The 16,451-nt window shown below is 43.2% G+C and overlaps 1 protein-coding gene across 3 annotated transcripts in view; it reads left to right on the forward strand.

Annotated features, from left to right (window-relative positions):
- Positions 1 to 16,451, forward strand: part of ACMSD (aminocarboxymuconate semialdehyde decarboxylase) — a 49,580-nt gene that overhangs the window by 9,416 nt on the left and 23,713 nt on the right. For all 3 annotated transcript variants that reach the window (XM_024198919.1, XM_024198910.1, XM_024198928.1), the window contains exons 3-4: positions 3,269 to 3,365; positions 14,338 to 14,387. In XM_024198919.1, coding sequence (XP_024054687.1) covers positions 3,269 to 3,365; positions 14,338 to 14,387 — 147 coding nt within the window. The remainder of the gene's footprint in view (positions 1 to 3,268; positions 3,366 to 14,337; positions 14,388 to 16,451) is intronic.

Genomic DNA, 16,451 nt, shown 5'->3' on the forward strand with positions numbered 1-16,451 from the left:
TTCACAAATATATTTCCCTGATAAATATTTTAAAACCTCTTTTTCTCTCCCTTTCTGTGCCACCTTGACAGGTTGCCAGAACGAGCTGGCAGCAATATCACAGTTTGAGAAAATGACTCACAATATTATAGCCAGAAATTACAACTCCACAGTCCTGTTCCTCTGGCAAAATCCTTTAAAGTCTGTTAGAATTGATTTTCAAAATGGAAGGGGATAGCTTAGCCATACATTCCAACACATTTTAAAAATCCAGTATCAAGCCACTGTTGATTATTGTGTAATATGCAGGTAGCAGGATATTTGGGGGTAAGGGAAAGGCCTAGCGGAATTAAAGATTTTGTCATATAAAAATAGACTATGTGCCCTTTATTGAGTTACCACTGGGAGTATTTCAGTGAGCACAGTAGACTTTTAATTCTTTCTTCAGACTCTGCTAGCCTCTAAAGGACTCATGTTAGACGGATTTTAATTTCACCAAGGGACCTGTCTGCTGTTAATACATAAATATGAAAGATAAAAAGAAACCCTTTCCATGCAATATCAGGCTATGCAATATGAAAGAGTTTCTAATAAGCTAAGTGCCAGGCTATAAAGAATTGTGATTGCTGCTTTCATCTGTGTTAATTGAATTTTGTGTGATCATGGATGTGCCACTGATCAATCCTGAACCCTCATATTTGTGTGTAAATTCAGGAAAAGCCTGTTTTACAGAACAAACTGCCGTTCTACTTATTCACCTGACTAAATTCACTCAGATCAGTGAGATTACCCATATGAGTAAGGCAAGCAAGATTTGGCCCAACAAAAAAATGAGAGCTGGAAATCCAGTCATGTTGCTACAGTCTCTGGACGCTACCACTAAAATGCACATGATCCAGACACTTTTAAAATACAAAATTATGTAGTGATTTTGTAAAGTTAATTGGAAACAGGTTTTGTAGTAATGATAAACACATGGATCCTGAGGAAATTGTTCATGTTTCCAAACCAATGGCTAGAGTGGAGCCATCAGACAAGGTACTATGAGACCTCTATTCTCAAGCCTTAATCAATTTACCTAGGACATAACTTAAGATTTGTATGACATCTCCTCCTAACAGCACCTGGTGTTTTATGCTTTAACAAATTTATGTGGAAATTAAGACACAGATTTAAAAATCAGCTGCCTGAAATCAGTTGAGCAACATGGCAAAGTTTCTCATCATCAGGCTCATCAGTTTAATTCAGAATTTCACTCCTTTGAAAAAATACATAATTAATTTTTTATGGTTTGATTCTTTTTTACAGAATCTTATGAGAAGCTTTTTCCTCCTCTCATCGTAAGACACATTTTCCCTTGCTCCTGTTATATGCAAAGGACTTTATTCCCTCCCAATGACAGTAACATCCAACCTACTCTGACAGAGGCAGCACGGGATAGCCCATAGTGCTGCTACTACTAGCTTGCCTCAGGGTTCCAACTGAATCTTTAAAAACTTCCATGGTTTATAATTCCAATGATGTTGGTGACATTGGAATGTTCTTGTAATAAACAGATGTTGCATTTTATCAAACTTCTCAACTTTATTTTTATTACTCATGTGTGCTCACACAGATGCACACACACAGACTGTGATTTTCCAAGTTGCCAAAGGATTTGGATGTCCAGTCCATTCTGTAGCCCAAGCTATAGATTATATATTAATTATATTGATTACTTAAGAATTCCCAATTATCACTTTGAGGGTTGACAGGTTCTTGTCTCAAGATCAGTATTATTCAAATCTATTATGATTAATAGGAAAATAGCATATAAATTCATCAGGTAGCTTGGAAAGTCTCAGTCTATGTTTTACATAACACATGTAATAGTTATAACTCTAGTGAGGAATCATGGGAGTGAGGCTTTTTTTTTTTTTTTGTTAAAAAGCAGAGCAGCTCAGTTACTGTCTTCGTGAGACTAAAGCTGAAGGAGATGCTGAGGCAACACCCTGAAAATGCCAAGCACGAGCTATTTATTCTTTTTGTGTTGTTGTGCAGATCTAGTCAATCAAATATCACTCATCCCTCTCTCTCTCGGTGCAGAGGTCCCATTTGGAAGACATGTCTGAACCTCAGAAGATGGGAGCAGATTAACTCTAACTCTGTCTTGTTAAACTCACCATCTAAACTGCCAACCATTTAATAATGTAACTGGTTTTAGTTAGTTGACTTAAATGGGAGTGTGCACGTGCTTAAAGTTAAGCATGTGCTCAAGTTCTTAGCTGGACTAAGGACGTCTCTCCTTTTTGCCCATTGACTTCACTGGGCAATTGGGTCAGGCTCCTGAAGTGTTAGCTTGCCTCTTCGCTTGTGTTCATTTGTCCTGTATTATTTACCTCCTCGGGTACCATATTTACTTTTTTTTGGGTCTCTGCTGCTGCCTGGTTCCAAATGAGGTGTGTGGTCACAATTAAAGGGACACAGTCAAAGTTAGTGACCTTGGTAATATTTTGACCTACATAACCCTGAGAGGGCTTTGCATTAAAACTGTATTCCTATAGTTCAGGTAATTGTTTTATATTGGATCTTTTCCCCTGATACGAATGCTTCAGTATTCTTTTTTTTATTATTATCATTATTACGAAGAAAATTCAACCTGCAGCTTCCATTGGGGCTAACTCTATCTCTCAGACATGCGTCTGACGAAGTGGGTATTCACCCACAAAAGCTTACGCTCCAATACATCTGTTAGTCTTAAAGGTGCCACAGGACTCTCTGTTGCTTTTTACAGATCCAGACTAACACGGCTACCCTGATACTCTATCTCAATTGTACTGGATGAATCTGAAGAACTCTACTGAATGTATGGAGTTACTCTGAATTCTCTCTGGAGTTACTAAGATCATTTTTGAGCCCACTGACTTCCAAAGGAATAGGGCAAACCTGAGGGCAGAACTTGGCTCATAGTCAACAAACAGCACTCATAAGCATCACTGTGATGTCAAACTCAGGTGCCTGAATGATGGAGTTTAGTTAAGGAAATTGTTTCAGGATAACAAAGGGTATCAGCAATAGAGAGGGGATTATTTTTAAATTATAAAAAGATACCTTGATATTGTCCTTTTGCATTACAAATGACATTTCTAAATATTTTTGGGGGGATTTTTTTTCTATTGAACAAAAATGTAGGGCCTGAATTCTAGCACTGGATGGGCACTGGCAGCCCCACATACTTCTAACACAGTAGAATTTAGGCCATATTATCTTGACACAACTTTATTACTGTAATGAAAATTTCATTTCACAGGGGGAGGCAAAAATGATGAAGGAGGGAAAGGTTTTCAGAGTTATCCAAGAGAACTGCTGGAATCCAGAGGTTCGGATTAAAGAGATGAACAAATCAGGTAACTCCAAAAATGAAATTTACTAATCATAAATCAAATAGAACAACTTAAGCTTTCACACCAAAGTGTTCTATAATAACATTAAAATGAAAAGGTTTTGCAGCATTACAATTAGTTTAAATCAATTGCAAGTCAATGAAAACTAATACAGTTTACATTTAGACTCAAAAGAGACAGATTCTACCTTTCAGTACCTTGCTCCACAAATAGCCAAAATTAATTTCTGTGCAGGAAGGTACAAGTTAATATGAGTATGGGTGTCAGAACATGGCCTCAAAAGGAGAATATGCATTCCTGATTTTAAAAGTGGTCTATAAAGGAGAAAAATGTGTTTGAGCTCTTTCTTTGTTTTTGATGATGTGTTTAAAAAAAAAGAAAAGAAAAGAACTTTCTGCCAAGTTTTTTTCATCTGTTTGTTTTTGCATTACATTGTCTACCACGTTTTCGCTGGAGGACTGTGAGTAACTGGAGAATTAGTGGAATTATGTTATCAGATGAGACAAGAGGCCCTGATCCAGTAAGCACATGCCTAACTTAAAGTTTGGCTTCAAAAGGACCACTCGTGTGTATCATTAGGCAAATGCAATTATCTTCAAGAACTCATAGAGAATGGGTGAGGTCACAGAGAACTGGAGAAGGGCAAACATGGTATCTATCTTTAAAAGAGAACAAAGAGGACCTGAGGAATTATAGACCATCAGTCTAATTTAGATATATGGGAAGATACTGGAACAAATTATTAAACAATCAATTTGTAGGCACTTGGAGGATAATAGGATGATATAACAAATCCATATTGGCTATTACTTAAGAACAAATTATGCCAAAGCAACCTAATTTCTTTCTTTGACAGAGTTACTGGCCCAATGGATGGGAGGGGCAGGAAAGAGTATATATGACTTATTTTTATTTTAATAAAGCTTTTGACAGTCTCACAGGACATTCTCTTAAGCAAACAAGGAAAATGTGGTCTAGATGAAAATACTATAAGGTGGGTGCATAATTGGTTGAGAACCTGTACTCAAAGAGTATTTATAATGGTTTGCTGTCAAACTGGAAGAACATATCTAGTGCAGTTCTGCATGAGTCATTTCTGAGTCACATACTATTCAATATTTTCATTAATGACTTGGATAATAGAGTGGAGAGCAGAGGTGAAAGTAAGCCAGTACGCCCCGGTACAGCGTACCAGCAAGAGCCGGTGCGCCATACCGGAGCGGCCCAGCTTCCCCAGGCGGCAATTTAAAGGGCCTGGGGTTCCCAGCAGTGGCTGGAGCCCCAGGCCCTTTAAATTGCCACCAGAGCCCCGCTGCTGGAGCCCTGGGGTAGCGGCAGCGGGGCTCCGGGGGCTATTTAAAGGGCTGGGGCGGTAAAAGCAGGGGAGTCCTGGGCCCTTTAAATAGCTCCCAGAGCCCTGGAGTAGCGGCGGGGCTCCGGGGGCTATTTAAAGGGCCCGGGGCTCCCGCTGCCTCTACGGCCCCGGCCCTTTAAATAGCCCTGGAGCCCTGCTGCCGGAGCCCTGGGGTAGCAGCGGCAGCCGAGCCCTGGGCCCTTTAAATTGTTGCCGGAGCCCCCAGCTGCCGGTGCTACCCCGGCGGGGGAGGGCACTTACTAGTACAGGGCGGGCTGGGGCTGGCTCTGACCCCCCCCATCCCCGCCCCTTCCACCCGAGGCCCCGCCCCTTCCGGGGGCCAGAGCCGGCCCCAACCCAGTCCCATACCGGTAAGTCCCTGTTTTTACTTTCACCCCTGGTGGAGAGTATGCTTCTAAAATTTACAGAGGATGCAAAGCTAGTTGCAAGCACTTTGAAGGACAAGATTAGAATTAAAAAAACCTAAATAAATTGGAGAATTGTTCTGAAATCAACAAGATTAAATCCAATAAAGACAAATGCAAAGTACTACACTTAGGAAGGAAAAAATCAAATGCACAACTACAAAATGGGAAATAACAGGATAGGCAGTAGTACTGCTGAATAAGATCTAGGGGTTATAGTGGACCACAAATTAAATATGAGACAAAATGTGATACCGTGGCAAAAAATAAAAAATCACTCTGGGTGTATTAACGGGAGTGTCAGTGACTGGGATGTTGCTGGTAGTGTCTAGTGGTTGGAGCAGGAGTCGTGCCTAGTGGTTGGAGCAGGAGTCAGTAGGCAGGAATCGGATCTGAGGGTCAGGACAGGGTTACATGGAATGAGGCAGGGCAGGGGCAAGGCAGTAGCAAAGCTGGAGCAGGACTGGGAACAAGGCAGGAGCTGGAGCTATTGCAGCCACAGGTAAATGCTTTGAGCAGCCACTGAACAGCTGCTGCTGCTGGGCTTAAGAATCACTCTGCTGATTCTTTTAACTAATCAGGCAATGTACCCAATCAGGAAGCTACTACAGGCCAGCTGTGCTCATTAGGCTGCCTGGAGACTGGCTCTGCTGCAGGCCCTGATTCCTGACAGTACCTGCCCCCTCGAAGACCTTGGTGCGCAGGTTCTCAGAGTACGTCTGGTGGAACTTTTGCAGTAGGTCCAGGGCATGGATGTTCTCTATTGGTTCTCAAGACCACTCATCCAGACTGTAGCTTTCCCAGTCCACCAGATGCTGGAATCTAACTAACCAAGGGTGAGGATTTTGTAGACCACACACTCCTCCTGTCCATGGACTGTTATGGGGGTCAGTGGCAGGTTGGATTGGCTTGGGTTTGGATTATTAGTGCAGGGTTTTTAAAAAGTGACATATAAAAGAGGGGATGGATCTTCATGCACTTGGGCAGCTGTAATCTGAAGGCCACTGGGTGTACCCATTCTGTAATCTGGAAGGGGTCCATGTATTGGGAGTCTAATTTGGCAGATACGTGGTTCGATGTAAGGTTCTGGGCAGAAAGCCACACCTTGTCATCTATGGCCAGACTGGAAACAGCCTAATGGTCATGGTCCACATGGTGTTTATTGGCTTCTTTGGCAGACTGAAAGTGTTCCTTGAGCTCATGGTGCATCTGTGGTAGGCAGGAGGCTAAATCCGCTGCGGCCAGTACTGGGGAACTCATGGGCAAGTCTGGGTGGAAGTAGGGGTGAAAGCCCTAGTTTGCAAAAGAATGGTTTATGTGGGATCAAGGCCTGGATTGCATTGTTATATGTGAATTTGGCATGGCACAGCAGGGGAAGCCAGTGGTAACTCAAAGAGCAGTGAAGATACTCCTCCAAGATTTGACTGACTTTCTCTGTTTATCCATTACTCTGTGGGTGATAGGCAAGACAAGGTGAGGGATTCAATACCAAGAGTCTGAGAAATTCCCATAAGAATTGGGGGATGAACTGGGGACCCAGGTTCAATACAATGCCCATCAGTAACCCAAGGTAGTGAAAGACATTTTCTAGGAAGAGCCAAGCAGTAGGAACAGTATGGTGTAGGATGAAGTGTGCCCTCTTTGTTATGAGGCCCACAAAACCCAGGATTACCCTGGGATCATGGCAGTTCTGCAATGAATTCCATTCATATAGTAAACCAAGGCTGTGGAGGTGTGGACAGATTTGGAGGAGACCTATGGGTTTTGATCATGAGTTCTTGGTATGGGCACAGAGGTTGCAAGACTTTATATAATCCTTGATGTAAGCTCATGACTTGGCCATCAAAAACTCCTTGAGACCAAATTCCTGGTCTTGAATTGGCCAAATTGGCCCACAAGTGGCAAATTGTGGCATAGTTTCAATAACTGATGCCTAGGTTGTCCCACTGGAACATAAATTCAATCCTTATGCTAAAGGAGGCCATTCTGTAGTCAGAACTCGGATTCGGGTCAGGTACCCAGATCATTCAGGGTCTCACGGATCTGGGTTGTGAACAGGTTGTCGAGGAGTGGATGGAGGATGTCAGACTGCTGTAGTTCATCCCATTGACAAAGTTGGGCACCTTGAGTATAGTGGCAGAGGGCTCTTCACCAGCTTTGAGATATTTGTCTTTCCAAGATAGGGAATCCACCTTTCCGTTTCTCACCCTTGGGTGATAGGTTGTCACAAAGTCACATTGAGCAAAAAGAATCTGCAGATTGGTTAAGGCATCTAGCTGCCCGTAAATACTTCAGATTTCTGTGATCCATTAGGAGTTGAATGGGGAAATGGGGTTCCTTCTAGGAGGTGGTGCCACTCCTTGAAAGCTACTTTAATAGCCAGTAGCCAAGACTTGAAGGGATGGGACTGGGAGGAGTAGGTTGTGGGGGTCCATGTGTCAAGATAATACTGCACTTGTTTGAGGCATCAGCCTGGATCATAAATGAGGGTCTGGCTAGAGAATCTTGCCTGTATGCTCGGGGTTCTGCTGATTGCCAGATTTGGGGTCGGGAAGGAATTTTCCTCCAGGGTAGATTGGCAGTGGCCCTGGAGGTTTTTCGCCTTCCTCCGCAGCATAGGGCAGGGGTCGCAAGCTGGCAGATTCTCTGCGACTTGAAGTCTTTAGATCACGATCTGGAGACTTCAACAGCAGAGTTAAGGGAAAGTGGGGGGGTCAGCTTTTGTGGCCTGCATCATGCGGGGGGTCAGACTAGATGACCATATTGGTCCCTTCTGACCTTAAAGTCTATGAGTCTATGAGTCTATGAGTTTAGGATCTGAGTGAATCAGGATGGGTGCTCAGGTGAATGCCCTCTTCAGTCAAATCAAAGGCCAACTGAACCTCCGTAGACCATGTAAACCAAGCCCCTTTTTTGGAAAAGTGCCATTTTGGGTGCAATCAGGCTAGAGAAACCTTTAATAAATTGCTTGCAGAAATTGGCAAACTCCAGGAATCGCTGAGTCAGTCACTGGGTAACCTAACAAGCACAGCTGGCCTGTTGTAAGCTGCCTGATTGATTGGTCGGAAGAGTCAGCAGACCAGCTCTTAAGCCCAGCAGCAGCAACAGTTCAGCAACTGCTCAAAGAATTTGCCTATGGCTGCAATAGCCTCGGTGCCTGCTTGTTCCCAGCCTTGCTTCTGCCTTATTCCAGCCCTGCTCCTGCACCTTTTTTATACATCAAAGAAGTGTTGTGGTCAAAGACACCCGCGCATTGATTTTAGTTCAAAGACTCAAGCCTGAGGCCAGTTTATTGACATACATACCAGTGCACTGGGGTGCAGTTCGAAGACTGACACACCGAGGACCGCTCGCAGGTGGCTTTTATTTCATTAAACCGCAAGCAAAGTACAAACAATACGTCATGAATTAAGAAATTGGGGTTGGGGTCAGTCCCCTCTTCCCGGCACCTTCCTTATTATTTTCTGAGAATTGGGTGTTTTATTTGGGTACGGGGGCGCTTGGTGGTTTTCCCCAGGGGTGGTACTTGGCACCAGTTTTTGGGTACATTTCTTGGCAAGGTACATGTTATTTTCTGGGGTTTTACAGTTAAGGGGGTTACCATGGGACGCCTAAAGAAGATCTATGAATGGCTAATTTTGCAGATAGCTGGAATTGGAAAGTTTGCAGATAGCTGCAACTGCAAGAGTGATCCGCTCTTTGCAAAAGCAATTTCTTAATGTATTTCATAAACTTGCGGTTATTATTTTGCTAAAGCAGTTTCTGTTGTAGCCTTTAGCATTGTTCTTTGTTTTTCCTCCCCACTCCTCTGGCCAAAACCCTTGACCGAGTTTGGCAGAGAACTGTGTTGTTCAGTCTTGCTCAGGCCTGGGCCTGTACTGCTCTGTGTAAGGGTAGTTAGCATAACAGATCTCTGCTGGAGGGTTTATTTCGGGGCCTTCAGATTCACAGCTTTGGCTATTAAAAAGAAGGCCCCCCTGTTCTATTTCCCCACAGAACAAACTAAAAGAGTCCAACTTTTTTTTTTCTGCTTTGCAGGTCACCTTTAATAAGCAGTGAGTTCCTCAAAGGATAATAACTACAGGCCATATCTTATTCTTGTTTCATTCATGGAGCTGCAGCTATTGATTTCAAAGACAATTTTGAGTAAGAAAGATTGAGGGTATAGAATATCAGGGTTGGAAGGGACCTCAGGAGGTCATCTAGTCCAACCCCCTGCTCAAAGCAGGATCAATCCACAACTAAATCATCCCAGTGAGGGCTTTGTCAAGCCTGACCTTAAAAACTTCTAAGGAAGAAGATTCCACCACCTCCCTAGGTAACCCATTCCAGTGCTTCCCCACCCTCCTAGTGAAAAGGTTTTTCCTAATATCCAACCTAAACCTCCCCCACTGCAACTTGAGACCATTACTCCATTAGATCATGGCCCTAAAAATTAACCACCAAAAATGAGACAGTTTGGGAGGGAAGATGCAAACAGTTTCTCTCAGTTAAAGAAAGCTGGTAACCAGCAGGGTAAAATGTCATTAACTCTGTTAATAGGTCCTATTTGTGAAAAGCTTTATGCAGCAACATAAAAACTTTATCATTGCTAAGAAATGCAGCTGGTACCCAGTGCACCAGAACAGCGATTAGATCACATGATCATACCTCCTGGCTCCAGCCAGAATACAAGATGGTGTATTAAAATATTTACTTACTGCAAAGCCAATGTGAAAACTGAGTTAAGATCACAGTATGTGATGTACCAAGAGGATTTCAGAAAAGTGTGGGGGAGAGGGAAAATGCTTTTTCAAAAAGTAAGTTAAAACTCATTTATGTGGTGAGTCGTCTCCCTCATTCCCTCACAGTGTGGTGACCGGGAATATTCAGCACAGAAATCTCTAAGTCCATTTTTATATTTGCTTTGCCGTTTGCCTTTCCGCAAGCTGGAATGCTAGAAATTAAAGCATTAATGCAATCTCTCTGTCAGAAAAGGAAAGAAAAGACTGAATTCTGGAAATGATCTTAAGGTGGTAGAAATCTGAATTTACCATGTCAGAGAAAAAGATGATTCTGTTCCCCTTTAAAAATCAGAACACCAAGGAAGGCTCTTAACGATTTATAGTTGATGACTGAATATCAGAGCCACCAAAGGAAGAGGAGAATGAGGTAACAGATTTAAGATGGTGTCAGGAACCAACAATTCATAGCTCAATTTTTGCAGCAATTAATATTTAAAAATCCTTGGACATCTGTGCCCCTATATTTAAGACAAGCTGATCAAATAGTGGAAGCAGAGGAAATGATCTTCATGTGAATCACATCAAAAAGGAAAGTTGGATAATTAAATGCAAAAAAGCAGGCAAAGGCTGAAGATTAATTGTCCCTGGGGACACTGGGGAAAGAATGGCAAGAGAGGCAAACTGCACACGTGATCACTTCCATACCAAGTGCTATTCCTGCTAAGCCTATATCACAACATTCCAAATGACCAGTGGTATCAAATGCTATGGAACTATGCAGCAATACATGAGCCAATAAGACCATCACCAGTGCATAGGACGAACCCATTCACCGTGTTAACCACTGCTGTTCCAGCAGTTGAAAACCTAGCTTGCAAGCCTCTAATAAACTGTTCTGAGGAAGCTGATTAAACAGTTGTTTGATTGCACCCTCTTCAAACACTTTAGCAGGAAAGCATAAATAGGAAAAAGATAAGTTGCTGGACAGTAAAATACGGCTCTGTTAAGAAGAGGGCTGTAATGGGATTTAACCATTTCAATGTGATTGGAACAAGACACAATAATAATCTGTTTAAGACATGGGAAGTGTTCCCAAATGTGCTAATCAAGTGTTCACTGGCACATTGTTGGAGAATGTAAATGAGTCAGGGATCAAGACCTTTGTGTTCTCCCACTATGTAGTACAGAGTGGAGCAAAATGCCCAAAAATCCATAATGTGTCTGTGTAGAGGGGAAAATTGACTACATGGGATGTTCCTACCCACCCTTTCCCCTTCCACTCTCCCTCCCCTCCCCACAATATTTCTGACCTCTGGAAAAAGCCCTTGGGTCTCATCCTCATTTATGTGAGAAAAGAGGCATGGCCAGGGCAAAAAGAGGATCATTCTTCCTCGGAAGCACTGCAGAAGGAATACAGTAAAACATGCAGGTTAATGTTGCTTGAAGCAGAAGACTGAAAATTAGCATGAACATTTAGGGCCCAACTGAGAAGACAGTGGGAGCTAAGGGCACTCAGCACCATGCAGGAGTTGCTCAGCATGGACTCTCATCCCTACAAGTGCTCTCTACTGAAAAAACAACCATGTTGGGGACTCAGTTACAACACAAGAGCTCATGTTTGAGGAAACGAGAAGCAAAAATGCTGCTCATTGAAGAGTGATTCACTAGCAAAGCTGCTTCCTAGAGGAATCCAGATTCAACCTCTGTTCCCACTGGTTAATTATTACATAACAAAGGGACACTGACAACTTAAAATTCACATTTCAGTAAGAAAATGATTTACCTGCTGTAAAGTAACTGCAAGTAATATCTAAGATTACTATATGGGAAAGAAATGAGAGGGGAAAATATGTTTTCTCTATTTTTATCCTATCTGCTTAGTATGTATTAAACAGCACTGGTTGCCTATAGTCAGTTTCACTGTTTCCCTCATGTAGTGAGTTAGGCCTCAATCCTGCAAGCACTTGCATATGCTTAATTTTATACCAGACATTGCAAGATCCCTGTTGTTTTCATGGATCATTAACACAGCAATAAGAAAGAGAAAGTCACTAGAAAAAAATTAGGAAAGAGTGTTTGTGAAATCACAAAACTTCGCAGGGTGATAGTGAGGCAGTTGTAGTTAATGAAAATAATTCTCACTCATTTTTTTTAAACTAACTGATTTCAAGGTGCTGTTCATGAATGCAAAGCTTCTGCATTTGTTATAATAAGCTTTGTTTACCACAGAGGGGAGCAAAACCAATATATATTGTTCTCACTGTCTTAAGTGGGACCAAAGATTTTTTTATATGACAAAATACATTTATGGAACTCAAGATACATTTATGGAAAATTAAGTAAAGTGAAAGAAAGTCAAGAGTGATAAGCATGCACAAGTATTTAAATGAATACCAATAGATTAAAGCAGGGGTTCTCAAACTTCATTGCACTGCGACCCCCTTCTGACAATAAAAATTATAACACAACCCCAAGGGGGAACGAAGTCTGAGCCACCCCAGCCCCACTGCCCCAGGTGGGGGGCCAAAGCCCCAGCCTCGCCGTCCTGGGTGGAGGGGCCTGTAACCTGAGCCGCGCCATCCATGACTGGCTCTAGGTTTTTTGCCGCCTCAAGCAAAAAAATTTTTGGCTGCCCCCCACCCCAGCCCTGGGCCCTCACCCCCCCCAACCCCTGCCGCCCCAGCCCTGGTTTCTCTCTTCTCCCCCCACCCGCACCCCCTTCTGCCCCAGCACTGGGCTCTCTCTTCTCCCCCCCCCACCCGCACCCCTTGCCGCCCCAGCCCTGGGCTCTCTCTTCCTCCCCCACCCGCACCCCTTGCCACCCCAGCCCTGGGCTCCCCACCACCAGTGCTGACTCCACCCGCTCCCCCCTCGCCTCCAGCTGGTCCGGCGCTGGCAGAGTCGGAGTAAGCAGTGGGGCTCCCAGGAAGCGCCTCAGCCCAGGGTCCCTCCAGCCAGGGCTCTCACCTTCAGGACCGGCCGGGACCCGGGAGGGCAGAGCCAGGGAACCGCCCCGGCAGGGGGCTGAGGAGCCCGGGCAGGGTAGCCCCAGAGGGAGCGGAGCCCCGGAGAGCGGGACATGGGCCCCGCACGGCAGCACTCCGCCCTTTATGGCCCCGCTGCTGCTGCTGCTTCTGGCCGCCCCACCGCAGCCCCTGGGCGGCTTGGGCCGCTTCGCCCAGCCCCGGCTGCGCCTCTGGGGGGCAGCCGCCCTGCAGCACCTGCAGGTGGCTCCGTGTGCCCCACGGGGCAGCCCCCAGCCCAAGTGTCCCCCGTTTTGGAGCCTGCCCGGCCCAGCCACAAGGTGCAGCGCTATTCCCCCGCGGCACGAACCGCAGTGGCCCCAGGGCGCCCCCCGCACACAACACGCTGCTGCTGCCAGGGCCAGCTCTACGCTTTTGCCGCCGGAAGCAAAAAAAATGGCCAGAATGCCGCCCTTGAAAATATGCCACCCCAAGCATGTGCTTGGTTTGCTGGTGCCTAGAGCCAGCCCTGGACCTCGGTCTTTGGCTTCAGCCACAGGCGGTGGGGCTTGGGCTTCGACTTCAGCCCTGGGGCCCAGCAAGTCTAAACCAGCCTTGGTGACCCCATTAAAACAGGGTCTTGACCCACTTTGGGGCCCTGACCCACAGTTTGAGAACCGCTGGATTAGTGTAACAATAGATCACACACACCTAACTGCTCCTCTGGGCTTTTGTCCCTGAACTGAAGTGATTCTAAAGAAAATTGTTATAACTGTTCCACAAATAACAAAAATATTTTTAAAAACCAAACACCAATTTTTATAGTCCCACATTAAGGCACATATATGTATGTAACCAGAGAGTTATATGCTTCTTCTGGGCAGAGAAAGCTCATTCCAAGCATCTGTGGCCCACAGCAATTCAAATCCCATACAAATGCCTACTTATGTGACAGCTGCCATCTTGGCCAGCATCAGAGATTGAATTGGGGACTGGCAAAGCTATAAGTGTAAATCTATATGGATTGAGCTAAGTACCTAGATCCTGTTATGAATAATTACTATTCACTCATAAAAGTATTTTCATTTGCACATGTGCCCAGTTTTGCTTGGTGAGCTAGACTGACTCATCATATTAATTATTATTTTCCCCATTTTGGGTCATATTCTTCCCATGAATACCTCATGTACAATTCCCATTGTCTTCTGTAGCTGTGGTTCTCAACCTTTTTTCATTTGTCGCCCCTAAACAGTTTTGAACGGAGGTGCGGACCCCTCTGGAAATCTGCAGACCCCCCAGAGGCCCGTGGACCACACATTGAGAGCCACTGTTCTATAAGAACCATGTGCTTGTATCCAGTCTGTCCCCTATGAATGTATCTGCTTCCTGCAGATTGACTGACAAATCTCTATAATTAATCTGTAATGCATGAGATCAAACCATGATCAGACCTAGGACAAAATCATAATCTGCATTTTCATATTTAAAGACTTTTGTTCTTCTATGTAGGAGTCACTGTACAAGCCCTTTCTACAGTTCCTGTAATGTTCAACTATTGGGTAAGTCCTTGCAAACAAATTTTGTAAGTCATAGATACTATAAAATTCAAAACAATGAAATCCTGTGCCTGTGAGTTAGGCAGTTCAGCCAGTCACCAGAATAATATGGCACAGCTGCTCTGGCAGTGGAAGAGAGACCAGCAGAGTAACATGGCAAAGCTGCTCCAGCAGGAGCTGGACTCTGCAGAGCTCCACTCTGGAGAACATTTAATACAAATGGGTGAGACAGCAACAGGAATTTAGGAAGAGCAACAGGGAGCAGGGAGAGAGCCTTTACAGAGCATGAATCTAGGACTGGAGTGTATGATATAAAGGAAAAAGAGGCAAGTTCTGATTCATTGGGTTGTAAGTCTATCAAATAGATGTTTTCCCATCAAAATAAAATTTCAGAAATTGCCACAGGGAAATCCACCTTCTTTGTACTGGGGTAAGGAAGAATGCACTTCCTTCACGCACAGCACTGCAGAATTAGCCAGGTGCTTTATGAGGGATTTCTACCTTCCTCTGAAGCATCTAGTAGGAAAGTAGAACTAATGAGCCATTTGTCCAGTCTACTTTGTCAAATCATGTTTGGATGTAAATCATGAAGAATCTGATTTGCCCACCGGAGGGTATCTGGGCAATTTCCATCTTATTGACATTGGAATGCATAGATGAAGTATTACAAATATGCTTTAATAGAACAGATACATTTACAAAAAAAATGTCCCTTTCTTTTAAATATCACACTCCCAATATGGGAAAGCTATTGGTGCAGGAAGCTCTGAGTCTGAAATTACACCTCCCACTTAGCAGCACAACTAGAATTGCAGAATGGATTCACACTTATTTCAAATGCATCAAACAAACAAAAAAATGGTTTCTAAAAGGTTGATCCTAGCAAACAATAGGCTAGATTCATCCCAGGTGTAGCACCCATTGACTTCAACAATTTAACATCAATGCAGTTACATCAGGAATTCACTTGGCCCATTTCCTATATGTATCTAGTACATCACAGTAATCATGTTGAATGATAATACATAAAAATTCAGTTACAGATGTCCTACATAAAAAATTATTACAGCATAGCCCTGTATGCTGTAATAATTAAAATTATAAATTTTATAATTAAATTATAAATTATTATAAATTATAAATTATTTATAATTATAAATATAAATAATTAAAAATTAACTGTACACCTCTAGTACTTTGTGTAGGATGACATTTCCCATATTCTATACTGAAATAAATATTTGTTTGGTTTTTGTTTTTTCCTTGAACACACCCTAGGAAAAAATAGGGAACCAATTAATTTGTATAATATAGTTCTCCCTGGATGTCATGGCTGCCATATTAGAAATAGCACTAAGAACTTTAAATTTTACAAATCTTTTGTTCATGTTTACTCTGTAAAATTCATCATGCTCCAATGTCACACATTTCCACCTTCCTCTATGCCATTCTTCCATCTTCCCAACTCCAGCAATAAAATGGTATGTTAAAAAAAAAAAGATGTAAAGTTTAAATCTGGATCCCAAAGACCTTAAAATTTTGGGGTAGTCAAATCTAAGGGGTTGGTTTGGTCCATTTTAGAGAAAAAGGCCAGATGCAAAATCCACATTTGGGTTTGGATCCAAGTTCCACCCAACAGAAAATTTGGAGGGCTCTGGAATTTTACTTAACACTCATTTCTAAATAAAAACCGAGGGGAATGCCTACGGAAAATACAGATCAAGTACACACTTCCCTTTTTACTTGGACTGTTTGGCATTTACCCCTTGGTAAACAATGTAACGCAAAGGGTACATACTGAGATTGGTAATTTTAAGTGTGAACAACATGTCCATTATAATACCACCAGAAGAGCCTTTACAATTCCTCACCATGGGAAGTCTTCCACACCAATTATTTCAATCTTATACTGCAGCAATAACATTATTTGGACACTAGACCAACTCTATGGTCAAACCTGTGCAGAGGTAAATAAATAGAATTGAAATCAGGGGTGAGAGAACTTGCTTTGCCAAGGATTCACTTGAAACTCCTGGCTTCTATATTTACAAGAGAATTCTCAATGTT

Source organism: Terrapene carolina, unplaced genomic scaffold (assembly GCF_002925995.2).
Source record: "Terrapene carolina triunguis isolate 2854851 unplaced genomic scaffold, T_m_triunguis-2.0 Scaffold62, whole genome shotgun sequence".
NCBI classification, from domain to species: domain Eukaryota; kingdom Metazoa; phylum Chordata; order Testudines; family Emydidae; genus Terrapene; species Terrapene triunguis.